We start from the raw sequence: 25,480 nt of genomic DNA, 5'->3' as shown, positions 1-25,480 counted from the left end.
ATGTTTAGGACGATGCTTGAGTAATCTGACATGTAGGACGATACTTGAATGAAGCATAATGTTTAGGACAATACTTGAGTAATCTGACATGTAGGACGATACTTGAATGAAGCATATTGTTTAGGACGATACTTGAGTAATCTGACATGTAGGACGATACTTGAATGAAGCATAATGTTTAGGCCAATACTTGAGTAATCTGACATGTAGGACGATACTTGAATGAAGCATAATGTTTAGGACGATACTTGAGTAATCTGACATGTAGGACGATACTTGAATGAAGCATAATGTTTTGGACGATACTTGAGTAATCTGACATGTAGGACGATACTTGAATGAAGCATAATGTTTAGGACGATGCTTGAGTAATCTGACATGTAGGACGATACTTGAATGAAGCATAATGTTTAGGACAATACTTGAGTAATCTGACATGTAGGACGATACTTGAATGAAGCATAATTTTTAGGACGATACTTGAGTAATCTGACATGTAGGACGATACTTGAAAATAGCATAATGTTTAGGACGATACTTGAGTAATCTGACATGTAGGACGATACTTGAATGAAGCATAATGTTTAGGACGATACTTGAGTAATCTGACATGTAGGACGATACTTGAATGAAGCATAATGTTTAGGCCAATACTTGAGTAATCTGACATGTAGGACGATACTTGAATGAAGCATAATGTTTAGTACGATACTTGAGTAATCTGACATGTAGGACGATACTTGAATGAAGCATAATGTTTTGGACGATACTTGAGTAATCTGACATGTAGGACGATACTTGAATGAAGCATAATGTTTAGGACGATGCTTGAGTAATCTGACATGTAGGACGATACTTGAATGAAGCATAATGTTTAGGACAATACTTGAGTAATCTGACATGTAGGACGATACTTGAATGAAGCATAATGTTTAGGACGATGCTTGAGTAATCTGACATGTAGGACGATACTTGAATGAAGCATATTGTTTAGGACGATACTTGAGTAATCTGACATGTAGGACGATACTTGAATGAAGCATAATGTTTAGGACGATACTTGAGTAATCTGACATGTAGGACGATACTTGAATGAAGCATAATGTTTAGGCCAATACTTGAGTAATCTGACATGTAGGACGATACTTGAATGAAGCATAATGTTTAGGACGATACTTGAGTAATCTGACATGTAGGACGATACTTGAATGAAGCATAATGTTTAGGACGATACTTGAGTAATCTTACATGTAGGACGAAACTTGAATGAAGCATAATGTTTAGGACGATACTTGAGTAATCTGACATGTAGGACGATACTTGAATGATGCACACATGTATGAAGCAATCCTTGAATGATGCACGAATATTCACAAAAATAATCGAGTTTGTCTCATTCGTGGCAGCCCAGATTCGTTCTTCAGACCAAGAGATTGTACATTCTTTTATATCATCAGATACTATATCACTCGCATCTCTCGCTTCACTTATGCCACATGCTATTCATGTACACGTACATAAGTTTTCACGGCCAGGAAAATCATATTTGTTTTTTCACGTTCACTGCAGATGGTGTTGAGTTACTCATTGTTACTCCATGGTTTTAAAAAAGAGAACAATGCGTGAATACTAAACGTGCGTTCTTATGTCTGCTACATGTGTGACAGATGTGAGTGCAACTCCCGACTTAGGCATGCTGCGATCAGAACTTGTGTAAATATAAGTTATAAGGATTTATCAGCCTGCTAAAATTACGATGCCTTAGTTTGTGGATGAGAATCATTGTTTGTGTTAAGGATGCTTACTTCCCTGGTTAGGTCAACCTAGCTGTAAATCTGTTGTTGTGGATATGTTGTTGTTGTTGTTGACGTTGTTTTTCTTCTTATTTTGTTGTTGTTACTGTTGTCATCTTTTTTGTTACCGATGACTTGATGAAATCGTTATTGGAGAGCCCGTAATTCGCCTTGATTGCAATTATTTTTGTGTTTAACTTTCATGGTCACAATAAATGTGGTTTCATATAGATGTATGTGTTGTGTACGTTTTGTTTGTACATAACGCTAGAGAGTTGGTGAAAGAGCAAGACGTGAGGTCAATCGTGCACGATGGTGTACACACACCGGGCGAAGCTCCAAGTTTTCATCACTAACACGACCGTTTTAAAGCCTGCGTATGCCGACGTATGGGACATTTGAATAAGTACGCTGGCGTACGTCGAATACGTTATGGGTACGTTTTGTATACGTTAAGAGGACGCTGAAGCACGCTGGCATACGTCGTAGTACGCTGAGCACGCAGCAAAGTTTTGTGCATGCACAAAAATTCTCGACGTATGGTCAGCGTACTACGACGTATGCCAGCGTGCTTCAGCGTCCTCTTAACGTATACAAAACGTACCCATAACGTATTCGACGTACGCCAGCGTACTTATTCAAATGTCCCATACGTCGGCATACGCAGGCTTTAAAACGGTCGTGTGACAGGGCAGTAACACCAAAAGATACAACGCACTGAGAGAGAGAGAGAGAGAGAGAGAGAGAGAGAGAGAGAGAGAGAGAGAGAGAGAGAGAGAGAGACACACACACACACACACACACACACACACACACACACACAGAGACATATGAGACACACAGACAGACGACGACTTTGACGACATAAATAATGAGACATAGTGTGGAACTCTTTTTATTGTATAAAGAACAAAATCCTAAACCACATACCTAAGGCCAAGGTTTTATGCGTTGGCAGAAACTAAAGGAAGTTGAACATTTGGGGTATTTAATTCTGTATTCATTCAATTTATCTGTTTGCTTCTTCTTTTTCCTGTTCAAATATAATCACTGTTTAAACGACCAGAAAGCTGGTTTATTCGAAGAAACCCGGATGTGTTTCAGAGGTAATGCCGCACGCATGTGCATGTGGAATCGTAGAATGGTTTCCTCATTTCCCGTACCAATCAGAGAACGCGCCATCTGCAAACATAAAACAAAATAGCAGTGGTCATCTTTACAATCGCAGATACACATTTTCAGAAATTCCTTCTTGGTTCAAGGCATGTGCATGAATAGCGTTTGGCGTCGGCAGAACGCCGAAAATTATTCAAAATCCACGAAAGTTATACCGTAATTTTGGCCGAATGTTTTTTGTTTTTTTTTACATTGGGGGGTAAAAGTGACACCAAGGTCTGCTGAAAACTTCCGAAAATTGTCCACATTCTGTCTACAAATTTGGAGAGAAAAAATATATTGCACTACATTAAAAGTAATGTAGTAAATTTACAAGAACAGGAACATTTACTTAGAAGTATTCATTTAAAAAGACTGAAAACTTTAAATGATACAAACTCTTCTTTGATTTTTGGGTCAACAAGTGATCGAAATGTCTGACATTGTTTCTTCTGCTTATAAATCGAATACGACCGTATAGGGGCAACCAGAAGGCAGCAACCGATGTCGACTTTTTGTGTGAACATTTTTGAACTCAGTCTTTGTTTGCGGGAAAAAACTTTCGATGGAGCCGTCAGAGACCGATCCGAGGGACTTCGTGCGGCGTCCAGCGAGGTAAAGCCTCAAAGCAACTGGGCAAAGTCGACTACGGGAAGTATGCTTCGCGAAGCTGGCCGCACGGAGCTTTAGCACTGAGTTTTGCAGTAAAAAGACTTCGCGTAGTCTTCACGAAGTCAACTTCAAGCTCAGTCGAGGACCGCCTTAACGAACAGCAAGGACTCGAGCTACACTGACTCAGTGAAGAGTGATTTCGACCATCTAGTGGATTTGAATTGGTTCTCAACTACCCATCTCTCCCCAGTTACTCACTGTTGCCGCCTTGGATTTGTGGACAGAGGTTGCAGGATCGCTTGCATGACATTGACATGTACTCCATGTACTCGGGGTGGCCGCAGTGTCCCACCCGGGACCAATAGCTGCAGTGCTCGTTCTCATCCCTGCACACCGTCGCGCCAGCGTCGAAAATCTGTCCCACTGAAATGAATGATAAAGATAAGGATACGATTTCATATAGTCTTGTGAGGTTACCCTCATGGAAATTCGGGCTGCTTTCTCACTGGGATAAGCGAGCTGCCATACAGTACGGCGCTACCCATTTTTTTTGGTAATAGTGAACACTGAAACCTAATCATAGCGCAAACTACAAAATAACTCAGAGCTTTCGGCGCTGTACAATATTACCTACGAATAATAATTATACCCTATATCAATACCAAAACATCTGAATTTTTAGCATCATACATTTTCAACAATATAACATGCTTAATTTTAATTTTATTACATCAAGGTACATAATAAAATTTGAAAAAAACATGAGCATTATAGCAACCTAAGCGCTTGGAGCTCATGCCCATAAAGGCAGCGTACGGTATCGTATATAATTAAATGAAAGATAAACGCCGCCGCACAAGCCACATGATCTCTTGCAGGTCGTGCCCATGAAGGCACCGGTCGGTATAGTATATGCAGACTAACAGCCGCCGCAAAAGCCACAGGATCGCTAGCTTGCAGTTCATGCCCATGAAGGCTGCGTTCGGTATCGTATATAATTAATGAGAAACAACCCAAAACCAAGACGTTTCCTCTTGACTCTGTCACCCCGAGGAAATGACAAAGAATTTTGAGAACGAAGTTTTTTTGTTGTTGTCTCGGTGAATTCGTAATGTCAGAAGTAAGAAAAAAATGCGCGTAAGGTCAGGGCCGGATCCAGGGGGGAGGGGGGGGGGGGGGGGTCCTGTTGCCCGGACCCCCCCTGGCCTGACCATGTACCTACTCCAAGGGTAACAAAAATAATATATCATTATTGTTTTGCCTTTAAAACTCATGACAAATACTCCCAGAATGCGCCAGATTGCACACATTTTAATCTAGATTTCAAAACATTTCCCAGGGGGCATTCCCCTAGACCCCCCTAGGAGGTTCGGGTGCTTCGCACCCTCAACTAATGTACCCCTACCATGGTTGGGACCCCCTCCCCCTCCCCCTCAACCTACTTAGGTCCGGCCCTGAAGGTCACCGTCAGGCTGTGCATGTATCGGTGTCGTATATAATTAAATGAAGACTTGCAGCCGCAGCCACACAGGCCACAGGATCGCTTGCAGGTCATGCCCATGAACGCAGCGTTTGTTATCGTATATAATTAAATGAAGACTTACAGCCGCCGCCATGAATGCAGCGTTTGGTATCGTATATAATTAAATGAAGACTTACAGCCACCGCCACACAGGCCACAGGATCGCTTGCAGGTTATGCCCATGAAAGCAGCGTTTGGTATCGTATATAATTTAGTGAAGACTTACAGCCACCGCCACACAGGCCACAGGATCGCTTGCAGGTCATGCCCATGAAAGCAGCGTTTGGTATCGTATATAATTTAGTGAAGACTTACAGCCACCGCCACACAGGCCACAGGATCGCTTGCAGGTCATGCCCATGAAAGCAGCGTTTGGTATCGTATATAATTTAGTGAAGACTTACAGCCACCGCCACACAGGCCACAGGATCGCTTGCAGGTCAAGCCCATGAAAGCAGCGTAGCCATCACTGCAGTGTCCGCTCTGGGTCCAGTAGCTGCACATGTTGTGAAGGTCCTGACACTGCTCGTTGTCTGTCAAACACACGATGCGCGGGGTTATGTGGTGCTATGTGTAATACGTGTGTCTGTGTGTGTGCGTGTGTGTGTGTGTGGGGGCCGCGTGTGTGTGTGTTTGTGTGTGTGTGACTCACTGGCACCGCAGAGGTTGCATGACTTTTTGCAGACGGACGACATGTAGGTCTTGCTGATGTGTGTGTGTGTGTGTGTGTGTGTGTGTGTGTGTGTGTGTGTGTGTGTGTTGCGTGTGTATGTGTCTTGCGTGTATATATTATGTGTGTGTGTGTGCGTGCGTGCGTTCGTGCATGCGTGTGTGTGTGTGTGTGTGTGTGTGTGTGTGTGTGTTTGTGTGTGTGTGTGTATGTGATTGTGACTTACTGGTACCGCAGAGGTTGCATGACTTTTTGCAGAAGGACATGTAGGTCTTGCTGATGTGTGTGTGTGTATGTGCGTGTGTGTGTTTGTGTGTGTGTGTATGTGATTGTGACTTACTGGTACCGCAGAGGTTGCAGGACTTTTTGCAGAAGGACGACATGTAGGTCTTGCTGGTGGAGCAGTGACCTGCTCGCGACCACGCGGTGCACTTGGAGTTCTGGTCCTCACACGCTGCAACCAAACACCAGCCATAAGGCAAAGGAAAATAAAACTCACAACACACAACAACAACAAACAGGTCGCGTAAGGCGTAATAACAACATTTAGTCAAGCTGTCGAACTCACAGAATGAAACTGAACTCACTGCATACTCGTAGTTTCGTCAGTCCACCGCTCGTGGCAAAGGCAGTGAAATCGACAAGCCAGAATAGCGCGGAAATGGTCGCGCTTTTCTGTATCTCTGTTCTTTTTAGCTTACTGAGTTTGTTTTTTATCCAAACATATCATATCTATATGTTTTTGGAATCAGGGACTGACAAGAAATAAGATGAAATTGTTTTTAAATCGATTTCGGAAAATTAATTTTAATCATAATTTTTATATTTTTAATTTTCAGAGCTTGTTTGTAAACCAAATATAACATATGTATATGTTTTTGGAATAAGAAAATGACGAAGAATAAGATGAAATTGTTTTTGGATCGTTTAATAAAAAAATAATTTGAATTACAAGTTTCCGATTTTTAATGACCAAACTCATTAATTATTTTTTAAGCCACCAAGCTGAAATGCAATACCAAAGTCCGGCCTTTGTCGAAGATTGCTTGGCCAAAATTTCAATCAATTTGATTAAAAAATGAGGGTGTGACAGTGCCGCCTCAAATTTTACAAAAAGCCGGATATGACGTCATCAAAGGTATTTATCGAAAAAATGAAAAAAAATATCCGAGGATATCATTCCCAGGAACTCTCATATCAAATTTCATAAAGATCGGTCCAGTAGTGTAGTCTGAATCGCTCTACACACACACACACACAGACAGACAGACAGACACACACACACACACACACACACACACACACACACATACACCACGACCCTCTTGCTGTAAAAATGCAGTGAGTTCAGTTTCATTCTGTTAGTTCGACAGCTTGACTAAATGTTCTAATTTCGCCTTACGCGACTTGTTATCTGTTTGCCTTCTTTTGAAAATTATACATGGAGTTGATATGATGCGTTAGTTTTAACTGTGTGTGTGTGTGTGTGTGTGTGTGTGTGTGTGTGGGGGTGTGTGTGAACTGCTCTCATAGTGAGGTCTTAGGTGGTCTACACACCTACACACTGAGGTCCTACAGTAAGTCCTCACTCGGTGTGAGGTCTTACAGTAAGTCCTCACTTTGTTTTGACACCGTTAAGTTGACTTTTTTCCCGTTAAGTTGACTTTTTTGACGACGAAATAGGTCAAATTTTGTGCCTTTTTTAGTGAAAATTCTTCGATGCCGGAGCGAGTACTGCACTCAGTGCCGTTGTAGTGCAAGTGCACTAGAAAGGCACTGCACCCAGTGCCGTTGTAGTGCAAGTGCACTACAAAGGCACTATCCGTGTGTGTATAGTCCTCACTATGAGAGCAGTCCAAACAGGGGTGTGTGTGTGTGTGTGTGTGTGCGTGCGTGTGTGTGTGTGTGTGTGTGTGTGTGACGGAGTGAGTGAGTTTGTGTTACTCACTTACTGTTTGTTGATTTCTTACGGGAAAGGCTGAAGGCTTCGCTTCTTGTTTTCAAGTACATATACTGTTCAAAAAAAGAAACGCATAGTTGCTACTTGCCAAATTTGTTTTATTTTTCGAAAAAATTAACAGAAAATCCAATATTTAGATTATTTGTTTGAAATTTGGTATGGACACAGTTGAATGCACACACAGTTCATTTGCATCTTCAAATCAATCAGTCAATCAATACGATTGGGTGCCGAGGCTGTCAAGTCAGTAGGGGGTGTGACTGCCTTGAGCAGCAACAACTGCCCGGCACCTTCTGGGCATGGACTGGATCAGATGCCGGATATCTTGCTGTGGGATGGTGTCCCACTCCTCCTGAAGTGCCTGCAATAGATCGCGGTGATTTGCCGGCGCTTCTTCTCGCCTGCGCACACGTCTGTCCAATTCATCCCAGAGGTGTTCTATCGGGTTCATGTCTGGCGACATGGATGGCCAGGGAAGCACCTGGACATGGTGGTCGGTGAGGAACTGGGTGGTGAGTCGTGCTGTGTGCGGGCGAGCGTTGTCCTGCTGGAATATGGCATCCTGGTCAGCCAGAAGAGGAAGGGCGTGTGGGCGCAGAATTTCCTCCACGTATCGCTGGGCAGTTATGCGCCCTTGGACGTGCACCAGGGTGCTCCTTCCAGCGGTATTGATCGCCCCCCACACCATGACGCCTCCACCACCATGAACGGGTGCCTCATCCACACAGTTGGGCGCGTAACGTTCGTTTACTCTCCGGTAGACCCTCCTCCGACCATCATGTCGCTGGAGCAGGAAGTAGGACTCGTCGCTGAACCACACGTGTCTCCAGTGATTCCGGACGGTCCAGCGAAGGTGCTGGTTGCCCCACTGCACTCGGTTCTGGCGATGGCGGCGGGTGAGGACAGCTCCTCTGTGAGGTCTGCGAGCTCTCAAACCAGCTTCATGCAGGCGGTTCCGCACGGTCTGGTCCGATAATCGGTGTGGCCCGGGGAGAGCCTGGACAGAAGATGAGGCCGACAGGAAACGATTCCGGAGGTGGCGGAGCCGTATGAAGCGGTCGTGAGCAGCAGTTGTCGCCCTTGGTCTTCCCGCTCGTGGCAAGTCAGCAACGGAGCCAGTGGCTTGAAACCTGACCCACAGTCTACTGATGGTGCTCTGGGACACGTGGAAGTGCCTGGCGATTGCACTTTGACTTTGGCCTGCTTGTAAACGACCCAATGCAATTTGGCGGTCTTCTCTGCTCAATCGGGCCATCTTTCGTCGCTGAATTGTCGTCTGATTTCTTTGTGGCGAACAATCCGCTTTTATGGGTTTTGGAAGACATGGTGAGAGCTCAATATTCCCCGAGTTTCACGAGATTACACTGAAGCATGACGAGTGGTCATGCCAAATGAGCAATTTTGACATTGTAGCCACTGATAACGCATGCGTCACGTGCAGAGCTCACTTGTGGCAATGGACGAAAGGTCGACGACCAGATAAACATTTTCTGCAGTTTGGTGGATATCCTTGTAGCCATATAACTAAATTATCCAAATATTACAAGCTATGCGTTTCTTTTTTTGAACAGTATATTTAGAGCTGATCGTAATGTGTTATTGATATAAGCAGATTCGCGATCGTCGATAATGATTTTTCATGGTGTTAAAATTCAGAAAGGAATTGTTATGTAAGACACTTTCAAGCGAGCTATCTTACGCGGATGTATTTACTGTGCAAACAACTCTAAATATGGCAAAAGTGTCACGTGATAATCAACCGTTTGGTTTCGGCGCTCACTGGAGCAGACGATTTTTTCTGTAACCAGTTGACAGTGATAAAACCATATATTGCTATTTCATATGATACGTGGATTTCCATTGGTCAATTGGGCAAAACTGAGCTCAGTGTAAAAGGGATATCGACGATATTTCCGTCGATATCAATTTTGATATCGACGACCTCTTTATTGCTTCCCCACTTCAAAAACAAAAACACATAAATTTAAAAACAAACAAATATATATGAAAATGTAATTATCCCAGAATTTAGTTGAGCAAGTGACTAAAGACTTTTTGAAAGGAAAGACATTTTAAAATACTGAAAAGTACAAGAAAAGAGTGAACAAAAGGAAATAATAATCAGAGGGAGGGATATGGAACAGCCAAAACTAAGACATACTTTTGTAATTTCTTTACAGTAAATACAAAATGTCCAGAGAATTAGCAATATATCTAACATTGACTGACTGTGTGATGATATCTTCTGCTATTGGTCTGTTTCGACAGTGATGACAGTGATATCAAAATCTCGACCTCCGGTCTCGATTTTGATATCACTGTCTCAACAGACCATAGCAGAAGATATCATCACACAGTCCGTCAATATTGGGTAATATTACGGTCTGCTTCCGGCAGCAGTCCCAAAATTTCGACTTGTTTTGACCTTAGAACGATTTCTTTATCATAACTGCGAAGAACAGAACGGAGATCACTGTCGAAGTCGGCCAATCTGCAATCATTTTCGTCTCGCGAACACTGATCTCAAATTTAGATCAGTGCTCGCGAAAAACATATGGCAGATAACTCTTTATTCTTATTTTGATAAATTCGCGTAGGACTGTACAGCGTCCGGTCAGAGAGACAACTGGCAATAGCCGTGGAGCGATGCTTATCAGAATGACAAACAAGACGAAAATCATTTTCTATATACGACTAGTGTCTGTCTGTCTGTCTGTTTGTCTGTCTGTCTGTCTGTCTGTCTATCTGTTCGCGATGCAAGGCCAAAGTTCTCGGTGGATCTTTTTCAAATTCGGACACCGTATTCAGCTACACCCCGGACACAACCTCATCGATGAGATATTTCAACACGTGCTCTCAGCGCGCAGCGCTGTGCGCGCTGAACCGATTTTTTTGTTTTGTTGCTGTTGTTGTCGGGATCCACTACCAGTAACTCTTCCTTATCTTCTCAAGTGTTTTCAGCCGCGATTATCTCCCTTCCTCCGTGTGGCGTCTATCCATATTCCCGTTTATACGTTACTATTTTTAGAAGGTCACTGCACGTTACTATTTTTAGAAGGTCTGCAGCGTTTTGCGCGTTTATCTCCTTTCCTTCGTGCAAAGCCGGGTCCCAGGCGCAGCCTGGTATTCGGCTCTACATCTTCCCGGCGAAGCCGGTACCCGGCGAAGCGGGTAATCATCTAGTCCTTCATATTTTGGCAATCGGCTAGGTTACGGACATGATAAAATCATTAAACTTTATTGAGTTCTTTATTTAGTTGAAGTCTGATTTTAAGAAAGCGCTTTGAAGCTGTGTGTTTATATCTTGTATAGTTTGTAAAAATCTGTACCTTGAAGCTTTGTGTCATCTATCTATATATATATACGACTTGTGTCTGTGTGTGTGTCTGTGTGTTTGTGTATCTGTGTATTTGTGTATTTGTGTATTTGTGTATTCGCCATGCACGGCCAAAGTTCTCGATGGATCTGCTTCAAATTTGGTGGGCATATTCAGGTTGACCCGGTACAGGACACAACCTGGTCGATATTTCAACACGTGCTCTCAGCGCGCAGCGCTGAACCGATTTTGGTTCCACCTCAGCTACCCGGGCCCCCATACCGACACACCATAGCCGCTACACCACATCACAACGCCAAAGTTCTCGGTGGATCTTTTTCAAATTTGGACACCGTATTCAGCTACACCCCGGACACAATATCATCGATGAGATATTTCAACACGTGCTCTCAGCGCGCAGCGCTGAACTGATTTTGGTTTTTGTGTTCATTTCACCATTATAAGTAACTCTTCCTTATCTTCTCATCTTCTCCAGGTTTTCAGCGTTTACCTCCCTTCCTTCGTATGGTGCACTATAGTTTGAGGGAGGCATCTTCGGATATTCCCGTTCTGTTACTATTTTTAGAAGGTCACCGCAGTGTCCAGAACGTAAATTGGACCCGTAAATTATCCTCACTGTAAAAGTGCAAAGGTCGAATCAATTTATAGCCACGCGAAAAATACACTGTCATCTATCTCTCTATAGATATGGCTTCTCTGTGTTTGTGTGTGTGTGTGTGTGTGTGTGTGTGTGTTTTTATGTGAGCAACACCTGTGCATTGTTCAGTTCTGTTTGTGATGTGGTCTGGCGGCTTTTGTGTAATTTTATGTACTGGCCTTCCTTTCAGAAGCCATAACAGTTCAAAAGGGCTTAGAGATAAGCTCTAAATTGCTCAATCCTGTTTGAGTGGAGTTCGCCTCCAAAGGTGATTAACACGGTTACATTCGTCGACAAGGATGGGACTCGATATGGTCAGGAATGGCATTATGGCCACTGAATCATTTTCGTGCTGTTCCCATTCCACGAATCTGGGAGGGACCTAAGCTTGGCGGGTCCATTGTTCGGACCCGGCGAAGCCGGCGTACGGCTCTAAGTACTTCTTCCCGGCGAAGCCGGCTACCCGGCGAAGCGGGTATTCATTCTAGTATATATATATATACGACTTGTGTGTGTGTCTGTGTGTGTGTGTGTGTGTGTGTGTGTGTGTGTGTGTTCGCTATGCCAAGCCAAAGTTCTCGATGGATCTGCTTCAAATTTGGTGGGCATATTCAGGTAGACCCCGGACACAACCTGGTCGATGAGAATTTTCAACACGTGCTCTCAGCGCGCAGCGCTGAACCCATTTTGGTTTTTCTGTTCATCTTCCCAGATCCATTCCCACTAACTCTTCCTTATCTTCTCCAGTGTTTTGCGTTTATCTCCCTTCCTTCGTGTGGCGTCAATCCATATTCCCGTTACTACGTTACTATTTTTAGAATGTCACTGCACTGTCCAGAACGCTTTCCTTGCACCCGTAAGTTGTCCTCACTGTAAAAGTGCAAAGGTCGAATCAATTTATAGCCACGCGAAAAATACACTGTCATCTATCTCTATATATTTATAGATATAGATATACATATATTTATATATATATATATATGGCTTCTCTGTGTTTGTGTGTGTATGTGTGTGTGTGTGTGTGTGTGTGTGTGTGTGTGTGTGTGTGTGTGTGTGTGTGTGTGTGTGTGTGTGTGTGTGCGGAGGCAACACCTTTGGATTGTAGAGTTCTGTTTGTGATGGGGTCTAGCGGCTTTTGTCTGTCTGTATGTTCTGGCATTTGAGCAGCCATAACAGTTAATATAGGGCTTAGAAATAAGCTCTAAAATTCTCAATCCCGTTTGAGAGGACTTCGCCTTCAAAGGTGATTGTGGTGTTTCGGCACTCGGTTACATTTGACGTCGTCGACAGGGATGGGACTCGACATGATATGTTCAGGAATGGCATTATGGCCACTGAATCATTTTCGTGCTGTTCCCATTCCACCAACCTGGGAGGGACCTAAGCTTGGCGGGTCCATGGTTCGGAACTTTGGGGACAAAGTTCATTCAAAGGGGGTCGAGTGTGACAGGGAGACTACCGTCGCCCTTCACAGCAGACTCTGCAGAGTTGTTCGCCTTAGAAGTTGTGGGCTTTCCTTGCATGTACCCGTAAGTTGTCCTCACTGTAAAAGTGCAAAGGTCGAATCTATTTATCGAAAAATCCACTGTCATCTATCTCTATATATTTATATATATAGATAGATATATACGGCTTCTGTGTCTGTGTGTGTGTGTGTGTGTGTGTGTGTGTGGAGGCAACACCTGTGGATTGTAGAGTTCTGTTTGTGATGGGGTCTGGCGGCTTTTGTCTGTCTGTATGTTCTGGCCTTTGAGAAGCCATAACAGTTAATATAGGGCTTAGAAATAAGCTCTAAAATTCTCAATCCCGTTTGAGAGGACTTCGCCTTCAAAGGTGATTGTGGTGAACCGCCACGCTGTCTGTCTCTGTCTCGCGATTCACCCCGGCGAAGCCGGATATTCCTCTAGGATATATATATTTGTATTGGCTTCAAGAGAGCAACTTGTATGTAGGATAGTTTCATAGTAGTGTTATTCAGTTATTAGTATATTACCTGTATTTTAGTGCATGTGTGTGTGTGTGTGTGTGTGTGTGTGTGTGTGTGTGTGTGTGTGTGTGTGTGTGTGTGTGTGTGTGTGTGAATGTGAGTGTGTGCGTGTGTGTAATTGTGCGTGCGTGCGAGCGTGCGTGTGTGCATTTTGCTTTTGTACATCGCCGTGAGCTCCGGTGAGAAGAGGCGATGAATAAGTGTTCATTATTATTATTATCAGTTATTATAACTCCCTACCAGCAGGCTTGTTGATCGGGCCACCGCCACCGGTGTTGCCTCCAGTGTTGCCACCCCAGTTGGTTCCTTGGTTACCGGTGCCGGCTATCCTGTCGCACTGGACGTAGGGGTCCGAGTCCTTGCTGACATCCGCCGGACACCAGCACTCGCAGTCCATCCCCACAAAGCCCTCCCCCTTGCAGTAGGAGTCCTGTAGGTTGCAGTTCTCTGCAGAGGACAATCATACAATAACAATAACAATAACAGCACTCGCAGTCCATCCCACAAAGCCCTCCCCCTTGCAGTAGGAGTCCTGTAGGTTGCAGTTCTCTGCAGAGGACAATCATACAATAACAATAACAATAACAGCACTCGCAGTCCATCCCCACAAAGCCCAACAATAACAATAACAGCACTCGCAGTCCATCCCCACAAAGCCCTCCCCCTTGCAGTAGGAGTCCTGCAGGTTGCAGTTCTCTGCAGGGGACAATCATACAATAACAATAACAATAACAGCACTCGCAGTCCATCCCCACAAAGCCCAACAATAACAATAACAGCACTCGCAGTCCATCCCCACAAAGCCCTCCCCCTTGCAGTAGGAGTCCTGCAGGTTGCAGTTCTCTGCAGGGGACAATCATACAATAACAATAACAATAACAGCACTCGCAGTCCATCCCCACAAAGCCCTCCCCCTTGCAGTAGGAGTCCTGCAGGTTGCAGTTCTCTGCAGGGGACAATCATACAATAACAATAACAATAACAATAACAGCACTCGCAGTCCATCCCCACAAAGCCCTCAGCCTTGCAGTAAGAGTCCTGTAGGTTGAAGTTCTCTGGAGGGGAGACAATCATCATTTATGTTTTTTAAAAATTTTATCCTATTACAGCCCTGAAAGTGGCGAGTGTTTTACTCACCATGGCGAGTAGAAACATGTAACTTGCGTGTAGAAATGTTCATCTACTCGAAAAATGCGTGTAAAGTTGCTGTAACAAATTGTTGATTTGGCTGGTAAAGTTAAACTTTGCTCTCTGGCGAGTAAATTTTCAGAATCACTCGCCAAAGTGCACCATTTTTGGGACTTTCAGGGCTGTATAACTGGGAAATTCGGGTCACTTCCTCCCAGTGAAAAGTTAGCAACGTGAAGGGTCGCGCTTAATGACAGGTGTGACAGGTGTGTGCGTGTTTTGGAGCAATCAGCCACCTGCCAAAATGACCGAGTTTTTGTATTCGTCTCACGGCGTTGAAACGGGAATAGAACATAGATACCGTCTCAGAGTCATCACACAAAATCGAACCGTGTCGGCTTCGATTTGAACATGTGACCTGGGAATCACAAGTCTAGTGCTCTGCGAACTGAGCTATCAAACCCCGAAGAAGACACACATACTCATTCAAATATATACACTCTCAACGTACGAATCACATTGCCAGCAGTTCACTGGATGCTTAAACAGTCATGATATGTTTACGAACATATGCAATTTTCCGTCAATTGTAAATTAAGCCCTGCTTTTATTCTTGTGTTTTTGTTTGTCAAAATCCACAGCTTTCACAGCATTCGCTGAATCAAAGATTATGATCTCATCTTTGCGGTTTGATTCGCGCAATTCTAGTCTAATTCACGCAGGTATCAGTTGTCTGCATGGTAATAAAAAGAAGATGTGGAAAAAATAGTATTCATTGGACCAGCACAAGAAACATGATTGATTCAACAAGCGAAGCCTTATATAAAAACTGGCTTCAATTGTACCACAGTGAAGATAAGCGAGAAGACGTCAGAAATATAATTTGTCTTTGACTGTACTCACGAGGTTGGCACTCGTAGACCTTGTTGATGGTCTTGATGTCTCGGAAACTCAGACCCACCCTGTTGCCGATCACGTCCTTCGCCGATTTGTCCACAGTCTCGATGGTGGGCTTGCTTTTGTCCTCCGCGAAGTACTAAACAGATAAGATAAGATAAGATAAGATAAAGTCAGATCAGATCAGATCAGATAAGATTTCATATAGTCCGGTGAAGTTACCCTCATGGATATTCGGGCCGCTTTTTGAAAGCGAGCTGCCATACAGTCCGCCGCTACCCATTTTTTCTTCTTTTTCCTGCATGCGTGTATTCATGATCCCAAGCCGCTTCCGACTGAGCTATTTCCCCGCCTGTTATGTTGGGCAAGTTCAAGGGCGTATTAAAATTATCTCCCTTTGTCAACTGTCCGCCATGTAGTTGTTTCCATTGAACATGAAAATAAGAAATAAGGTTTACGAATTTCAAAGTCAAAATAATCGCTCTTCATCACAAGTTTGCTTCAGTAACAACAGTCTGGCATGGTTCTCTCCTGTTGCAAAGTTTGTTATATCCTTATCTGCGACAAAAAGACAAATCGTTGCTTCAACACTGCTGTGAGCGGACCAGCATCTTTAAGTGACAAGTGTACGGTGGGCCTCACTGTGAACGATCTTACCGTTTTGCCGTAGTGCATGATGCTGGTGTAGTCGTAAGGCACGTCCACGTTAGCGATGACGCTCCACGAGTACTTCTTGAAGTTGTACTCCAGGTGGTCGGGGATGTTGTCGTAGTTGATCTTGACGTACTGGTCTCGGTCAGGCCGCGTCTGCTCGTGGTGCAAGCCCAGCGCGTGACCCAGTTCGTGAATCACCGTGCCTTTCTGTATATCACGTGCACACACATAGGTTAGACAGGGCTAGTGTATGAGAGTGGGGCAGGGTTCGGTTTACTTGTGCGCCTTGCCATGCTTGCGCCATCATAGCGCTGTGATCTTTAAAGGCACAGTAAGCCTCCCGTAAACCATCACAGATACGGTCAGGCTTTTACACACAGTACAAACACCCTTCCATTTGAACGCTCACCAAACGAGAACATCCTAGGTGGCCTACGTAAAGAGCGAGCAATTTTCAAAGAATTTATTTTTGCGTGGTTTATCTTACCCCTGAGCCATCGTGAACCCGTGTGATCCAGTTTCCCTTTTTCACAATGTAGTCGTCAGTTAGTCATTTGAATGCGACTCGATGTGAGCTTATTTACAATAGCACGTTTTTATGCACGAAACAAACGGCTGTGGTTCACAAGAACTCTAGCGATGGCTTTTGACTGTTGAGAGGAACGGCGATATGCACTGATAAACCGTCGTCTGCTACGACCCTTGCGTGACCCTGCTTCCGGGCTTTTCTTTTTTCAAACTTTCACAACTTCGAATTGTACTGATCTTGTCTTGATGAAAAAAGAATTCTTTTATGATTAAAGAATGTTTGTGTAACAAGCTGTCAATTTATTATTTAAATTTTAAAAGTTAGGTCTAGCGCAAAAACGCACCACGGTCCAAAAACATTTTGATAATCATCGATTCACGGCTATCGCCAGTTTACATCGATAGAATGAGACCCGAAGGGAAGTAACTCATGTTTGACCTGAGTTCAGGATGGGTCCAAAAAGTGTTCGAGACAATCTGCAAAATTAATTCTTTAAAAATTGCTCGCTCTTTACGTAGGGCACCTAGGATGTTCCCGTTTGGTGAGCGTTCAAATGGAAGGGTGTTTGTACTGTGTGTAAAAGCCTGACAGTATCTGGGATGGTTTACGGGAGGCTTACTGTCCGGGCGTGATTTCCGGTATCATAACAGCCGTCCAGCACCAAAACGAGGCGCCATTGTTGTTGGACCAGGTCCACGAAAATAAATTATTTGAAAATTTCTCACGCTCGACAGAAAGCAGCCAGGATGTTCCCGTTCGGTGAGCGTTCAAATGGAAGTATGCTTGTACTGTATGTAGACGCTCGGGGAGCTCTGTGATGGTTTACGGGAGGCTTACTGTGCCTTTAAATGTCCCATTATAATTCACTTCAGCGCGTTATTGAAGGGCGCGCTTAGCTTACGTACCACTGCGCCACACCATGCATATTTCACGTCGGAGTACAGCGTTCGAAATGAACAAAGGAAAGGAAAGCGCGGGTTGAGCCCAATCCTGCAAACTATCTTTTTTTCTCTCTCACATACTTGTCTTTCTGAACGCACCAACCGAGCGTCCATCGATTGTAGGAAACACAGGGCCGCACCATTAAATGATGCCTCACAACAAAAGACAGACTATTATGGGGGCTCAGCGGCTGACCGTGTGAAAAAAGAAGGACGCAACAGATACCGCAAAGCGGGCTTAAACCTGATGCAAGGTACAAAAGCAGATTTTCACAAGAAGGAACAGACATTCAGTGTGGCTTTAAAAGCACACACACACACACACATACACACACACACACACACACACACACACACACACACACACACACACAAACCTTCTTCTTCGAATAGTGAGGAAATCCCTGAACAGGGCAACTATCCTCATTTGGTTGATGCGCCTAATTTCACACACACACACACACACACACACACACACACACACACACACACACACACACACGCACGCACACACACACACACACACACACGCACAGACACACACACACACACACACACACACACACGCACGCACGCACACACACACACACACACACACACACACGCACACACACACCATTTTGCATCTTTGGGCAACAACATTTCCGACCCACCAGCTAAGCCTTCTTGGTTTTTCTTGCCTTCGACTATGTCCCATCGGAATTCGGTTGAGGGGGACACAAGTCCCATTGTCTTTTTCTTCCAGGCTGAACCCTGTGAGGGGCTTCCAAAATGAGGCAGGGGTACAGGGGCTCGACCTACATTATGATAGGGAGGGGCTTCCAAAATGAGGCAGGGGTACTGGGGCTCGACCTACATTATGATAGGGAGGGGCTTCCAAAATGAGGCAGGGGTACAGGGGCTCGACCTACATTATGATAGGGAGGGGCTTCGAAAATGAGGCAGGGGTACAGGGGCTCGACCTACATTATGATAGGGAGGGGCTTCCAAAATGAGGCAGGGGTACAGGGGCTCGATCTACATTATGATAGGGAGGGGCTTCCAAAATGATGTAGGGGTACAGGGGCTCGACCTACATTATGATAGGGAGGGGCTTCCAAAATGAGGCAGGGGTACAGGGGCTCGACCTACATTATGATAGGGAGGGGCTTCCAAAATGAGGCAGGGGTACAGGGGCTCGACCTACATTATGATAGGGAGGGACTTCCAAAATGAGGCAGGGGTACAGGGGCTCGACCTACATTATGACAGGGAGGGGCTTCCAAAATGAGGCAGGGGTACAGGGGCTCGACCTACATTATGATAGGGAGGGGCTTCCAAAATGAGGCAGGGGTACCGGGGCTCGACCTACATTATGATAGGGAGGGGCTTCCAAAATGAGGCAGGGGTACCGGGGCTCGACCTACATTATGAGAGGGAGGGGCTTTCCGTGAAAATAAGGCAGGGGTACAGGGGCTGAACCCAGTGAATGAGAGGGAGGGGCATCCAAAATGCGGCAGGGGCTGTCAAAATTTAGCATAAATTGAAAGGGGTTATTTTGGTACATTTTCTGGATAAGGGGCGGAGGGGCTTCGGGAACCCAGACCGCCCCACTGCCCGGCAAATGTAACAGGGATTCGTCTATGGTCAGTAAAGACAAAAAGAGATGTTTCCACTCACATGCCGACAGCCAGAAGCCAGAAGCACGTCCTGTTTGCTGCCTGACTGCATGCCCACGTAGGATGCACATCTGAAAAGGGACACATATTCCTGAAAGAGGGAGATATGCTCCATAAGATTAGTCACACGACATAAGACTTTGTCATAACAATGCACGCACGCGCTAAGAAAATCTGGTAGTTTTGAGTGAGCATGCATCAAGTACATTCAAACATTCAAGCACAGTTAGAGTAGTATCGACAGTTATCTTTTGTCAAAATATTCCCTATTTACGCTCCGATTCATTTTTTTGTAATCATTGTAACGCAATAACATCTATCCTCTAGCAATGCATTTTATAAGGGAGGGGGGTCTTCAACAAAGTGCCCAACTGATTGAGACCCAAGATCGTACTGGATCGGATTTGTTTAAATTGAGATTTGTTCAGCCAATTCCACCCACTGCTTCGATCCCACCCACTTGGGGGATTTCTTGTGCATACCACCCCCAGTCAACAACGGGAGCATACATACCCATCCCCGTCGACGAATTTGATCTTGTGCCTGTCGCTCGACGTGGCGGGGCGAAAGTTGAGGCAGGTGTACTTCATCCAGTCGTTCATTGCGCTCTGCAGCACCCGTTGCTCACGCTCGTCTGCAACGTCATCAGAGTAGCTTGCGTCATAACAGTGACTATATACGTCATCGCCCTACTACAGATCTATCTGCGTTATTTCACACCCTTCAGATGTGTGTGTGTGTGTGTGTGTGTGTGTGTGTGTGTGTGTGTGTGTTTGTGTGTATGTGCGTGCGTGCGTGCGTGCGTGCTTGCGTGTATGAGTGCGTGCGCGCGTGCGTGCGTGCGTGTGTGTGTGTGTGAAAGAGCCCAAAAGTATAATATACTGACGAAATGCTCTGGTGTCGATCTCGTATGGCACAGACTGTGATTATAAAGAGGTTTAAATCCGAGTTACCCAATTCTGACTAAACGCTCTGGTGTCGATCTGCATGGTATGGCACAGTCTGTGATTCCATTGACATATTAAATAGGTTTAAATCCGTGAGACCAAATACTGACTAAACACTCCGGGCGTTGATCTCGTATGGGCCTTTGGCACAGTCCGTGATTCTATTGACATATTAAAGAGGTTTAAATCCGTGAGACCAACTACTGACTAAACGCTCTGGTGTCGATTGTGTAAGGAACAGTCTGTGATTCCATTGACATATTAAAGAGGTTTAAATCCGTGAGACCCAATACTGACTAAACGCTCTGGTGTCGATCTCGTATGGCCCAGTCTGTGATTCCATTGACATATTAAAGAGGTTTAACCCAATACTGACTGAACGCTCTGGTGTCGATCTCGTATGGCACAGTCTGTGATTCCATTGACATATTAAAGAGGTCTAAATCCGTAAGACCAAATACTGACTGAACGCTCTGGTGTCGATCTCGTATGGCACAGTCTGTGATTCCATTGACATATTAAAGAGGTTTAAATCCGTGAGACCCAATACTGACTGAACGCTCTGGTGTCGATCTCGTATGGCACAGTCTGTGATTCCATTGACATATTAAAGAGGTTTAAATCCGTGAGACCCAATACTGACTAAACGCTCTGGTGTCGATCTCGTATGGCACAGTCTGTGATGACCAACGTTGACCGCCGGCGCCCTCTTTGATTGCCTGACGTTTGCCCGGCATCCCGATCGTACTCTCGTTCCTAAAACACACAGCAATCACATTTTCATAAATAGTAATAACAAAAACTGAAAGTCAAAACGAACGGTTGTTTAGTATAGACTATATGTCATGCTTGAGATCGAAATCTGACCAGAATCCGAATCCGGCTGCATAGAATCAGAATGCTGATCTCATCTGGCTGTGATCGCAATTCGGTTCTCAGCTAGATGAAACGAGAATCTTTGTTGAATTGGTTATAATACACCGATTCTAATTTCACCTGTATGAGATCGGATTCCGATTCTATCCGACATATTACTGGATAGAATAAGAATTCATTCTTTTCAAACAGAATCGAACGTTACTTTGCCAATGTGAATACAAATGTTATCAAAACTCCCATGGCAGTGTTGCTCGCGGCGTTTTCATCATTTCGCACTCTCTCTTGTAAAACAGCATCTGACATTACAAAACTGGTGTGATACAAATACTCCCATGACATTGGTTCTTACAGGATCTGAAGCACTTTACATTATTGGCGTGTATATAAATGTTATCAACACTCCTACGACATTCCGTTCCTTACAGTATCTGCAACATGTCTTTAGTGCCAAACAAGCAGCAAACGTAAACATTTGTGGTGTGTATAAAGATGCTATCAACATTTCCATGACATCGTCTCTGCAGCATGTTCCACTGTCTCTTTTCAAACAGCATCAAACGTGACATTACTAGTGTGTTTTCAGATGTTATCAATACTCCTATTGAATCGTTTCTTACAACATGTGCAGCATGTCCCACTCTGTCTTGTTATACAGCATCAAATGTAACATTACTAGTGTGTATACAGATGTTATCAATACTCTTATTGCATCGTTTCTTACCACATCTGCAGCATGTCCCACTCTGTCTTGTTATACAGCATCAAACGTGACATTACTAGTGTGTTTTCAGATGTTATCAATACTCCTATTGAATCGTTTCTTACAACATGTGCAGCATGTCCCACTCTGTCTTGTTATACAGCATCAAATGTAACATTACTGGTGTGTATATATAGATGTTATCAATACTCCTATTGCGGGGGCCCGGGTAGCTCAGGTGGTAGAGCACTGGACTTGTGATCGAAAGGTCGCTGGTTCGAATTCGGTCCGGGACGGACACGGGTCAACTTTATGTGCAGACCCAGAGACGGTATCCATCTCCCACCCCGTGTCACCACAATGGCACGTTAAAGATCTTGGTCATTCTACCATAAGTGCAGATGGCTGATACCACCTAAACACGCATACATCAAAAGCCGTGAGGGCGTAAAAACTCGAATCGTATAAACCAATTCATGTCCAATATAGGCAATTAAGACCTGACGGACAATAAGCCCCTTAAAATTTACGTGTTTTTTTTTTACTCCTATTGCATCATTTCTTACAACATCTGCAGCATGTCCCACTCTGTCTTGTTATACAGAATCAAATGTAACATTACTGGTGTGTATATATAGATGTTCAAGTATCAACATTCCCATGACGTCGTTTCTTACATCTGTAGTATTTCCCACTCTCTCTTGTCAAGCAGCATCAAACGTGATATCACTTGTATGTATATAAATGTAATCAATACACCCATGACATTGGTACTTACAACATCTGCAGCATGTCCCACTCTCTCTTGTCAAGCAGCATCAAACGTGATATCACTTGTATGTATATAAATGTAATCAATACACCCATGACATTGGTACTTACAACATCTGCAGCATGTCCCACTCTCTTTTGTCATACAGCATGTCCATGTCCACTCTGACAATGTTGCTCGCCTCGTCAAAGATGAAGTCGAACCCCTGAGCTGTCGACGCAACAAGACATGAAAGTCATGAGGATGAAAGTCGCTTGTTCATTTCAATGCTTGTTATTCTCTCAGGTGCCAGGAGAAAGGTTCCGAATAAATATCCCCTTCTCTGTTACATATGTCGTACGCCTTTAGAGCACTAACTTCCCTTTGGTTATCAGATTACTAAACAGCGCGCTGCCTCATTGGTCTAAGATTGTCAACACAACAGTTATGATTAGTCCTGCAGAAACCCCATTTTAAGGCATACACAAATATGAAAATATCAGGTCTTACAATGGAAGGAAGACACAATATGGAGGTCAATTTTGAGAGCCTGAGGTAACGAACCTAACATCTGAGAAAGCATGACGATCTTACAATGGAAGGGAGACACAATATGGAGGTCAATTTAGAGAGGTAACGAACCTAACATCTGAGAAAGCATGACGGTCTTACAAGGGGAGGGGGTCTTAACACTTATGTATTTGACTTTGTATTTTCAAAACCTGCGGCAGTATGCGGCGAGCTGTCATTCAGGCCAAGAAATAGATGTGGTCATCTTTCAAATGTCTGGCTTATTGTGGTTTTCGCTGCAGAAGTATGCTATGATTTGGCATGAAGTATGATTGCGTAATCTACGTTTGTTAAAAAGGTCATCATGTGACTACATTTATAGATATTAACACGAACTCTCCTATTGTCAAATTTTGACTAAAGCCCAAATATTTCTTCTGTCCGTGCAGCCTGACAACTTTGGTGTGTGTAGATGTCTGTCACTGAAAGGCAGCATCCTTGTAGATGTCTGTCACTGAAAGGCAGCATCCTTCTGGTGTACGAGATCATGTTTACCAAGCAAAAAATAAACAGCCTCATGGCTGCTTCTTGTGCATCGTGGAAATGTTGTGATGAATTTGATGAATTTGTGTAAATAGTTAAGTTAAAGAACGCTGGCCAGGCTTTAACATAGAATCAGACCATCCCTCCATTTGGTCACTTACCAAAAATAAACAGCCCGGGTGTTATTTGCGCACCGTGGGAATTTTTTGATGAATTGATTTCTTAGAAAGCCACTGGTTGCATTTATATGTAATTAATACAAATTATTTTAAAAAAAACACAGTTCACAGAGAAGCTATTGCTTCTTACACATCAGATTATGTCGCTTTGCAAGTGCCTTACAAAGTTTGAATTGCAAACAATGTGACTTTTACAAGCTTTGAGAAGAATTGAATGTGTACTTGTGAATTTTTGTCATTTTGTTTCCTGATAGCTATAGCCTCACAAATTGTTTTTTCCCGAAACACAGCAATATCAAACCGTGTAAAAAAAATAGCTATAAAAGAAATGAAAGGAAAGGAAAAAATAAGACAGAATTAATTGTCCTTTTCTGTCTATAACGTTCTTGTATATTAACAAAGTACAACAGATAACGGAAACCTAATAATGAAAATGAGACCAGCATTTATTGTCTCTTTTTGTATTTAACTGTTCTGTCAATTTGGAACAACAACAGATGACAGAAACGAATAGAGGCACAATTTGACGTACCGTTATTTTGTCAGCCTTTATCTATACTTTACAAAACCCAAATTTGTTAAGTAATATTTGGATCTGGACCGTTTACGGCTAGAGACAGTAACAGCAACAATACAAAAATGAAATCACAGAATGAAATATTAGAGAAACGGTTGAATAGTTTACATTGGCGATCCACATCAACCTTGTAATGAAATTACAGCATAAAATATTAAAGAAACTGTGGAACCGTATAGGACTACTTACATGATCAACATCAAAATAAAAACGAAATTACAGCATGAAAGATTACAGAAACTGTTGAGCTATTTGGTTACACGATCAGCATCAAAATGAAAACGAAATTACAGCATAAAACATTACAGAAACTATTGAGCTATTTACTTACACGATCAGCATCAAAATGAAAACGAAATTACAGCATAAAACATTACAGAAACTATTGAGCTATTTACTTACACGATCAGCATCAAAATGGAAAAAAAATTACAGCATAAAACATTACAGAAACTATTGAGCTATTTACTACTTACACGATCAACACCAAAAGTAAAACAAAATGACAACATGAAACATTACACATACTGTTGGACTGTTCACTTACGCGATGTCATGGCACCAGCGATGATTTCGTCCATTGTCATGCACTGACATTTGTGTAGGACGTGCAGAAGTCCCACACATTGCAGTAACAATTGCCACATCCATCGTGCGATATGCATTTTTATCAGTCGTTAACCTCGTTTTTGAATTCTAGTTGGTGTTGTTAGGGTTGAGTACTGGTCAGATTACAAAGTAAATGTTGTAAATACTGTAATGTTCCTGAGACTGAAATTGGCTGGAAGCTTTTTCTTGACCAGCTGCCGTGGAGAAGAGCACGAACCAAAAGACCCGTTGCCTCTTTAGCTTCACTCTGTGTGACAGTTTTCACATCGGTCCCTTCGGAGTCGAGCTGTTTGATGCTGATGAAA

The 25,480-nt window shown here is 43.6% G+C and overlaps 1 protein-coding gene across 6 annotated transcripts; it reads right to left on the bottom strand.

The window, feature by feature from the left end:
* Positions 1-2,672: 2,672 nt before the first annotated feature.
* LOC138958033 (zinc metalloproteinase nas-13-like) lies at positions 2,673-25,480 on the bottom strand. 6 transcript variants are annotated; one of them, XM_070329065.1, is made up of 12 exons: positions 25,114-25,480; positions 22,889-22,988; positions 21,071-21,183; positions 19,994-20,114; positions 19,482-19,551; positions 16,356-16,559; positions 15,705-15,837; positions 13,914-14,120; positions 6,093-6,206; positions 5,487-5,615; positions 3,819-3,983; positions 2,673-2,975 (listed from the first exon to the last, which is right to left on the bottom strand). In XM_070329065.1, exons 1-12 carry the CDS (start codon positions 25,229-25,231, stop codon positions 2,944-2,946), a joined length of 1,506 nt encoding a protein of 501 aa, XP_070185166.1. In that variant the 5' UTR covers positions 25,232-25,480; the 3' UTR covers positions 2,673-2,943. The 6 variants fall into 6 exon arrangements, with proteins under 6 accessions (XP_070185166.1, XP_070185168.1, XP_070185167.1 ...); XM_070329067.1 differs by lacking the exons at positions 22,889-22,988; positions 25,114-25,480 and adding an exon at positions 22,785-22,819; XM_070329066.1 differs by lacking the exons at positions 22,889-22,988; positions 25,114-25,480 and adding an exon at positions 22,573-22,590.

Source organism: Littorina saxatilis, linkage group LG2 (assembly GCF_037325665.1).
Source record: "Littorina saxatilis isolate snail1 linkage group LG2, US_GU_Lsax_2.0, whole genome shotgun sequence".
Lineage (NCBI taxonomy): Eukaryota > Metazoa > Mollusca > Gastropoda > Littorinimorpha > Littorinidae > Littorina > Littorina saxatilis.
This window is presented reverse-complemented; position numbering and strand designations above follow the sequence as displayed.

Bases quoted from the DNA above. Each gene is read 5' to 3' on its own strand.
- LOC138958033 (XM_070329065.1), bottom strand. From the start codon at position 25,231: ATGCATATCGCACGATGGATGTGGCAATTGTTACTGCAATGTGTGGGA. The intron at 19,552-19,993 runs GTATGTATGCTC...GTCCCTTTTCAG, and splicing joins AAATTCGTCGACGGGGATGG to ATGTGCATCCTACGTGGGCA. The intron at 5,616-6,092 runs GTAAGTCACAAT...TGTGTTTGACAG, and splicing joins CTGCAACCTCTGCGGTACCA to ACAACGAGCAGTGTCAGGAC.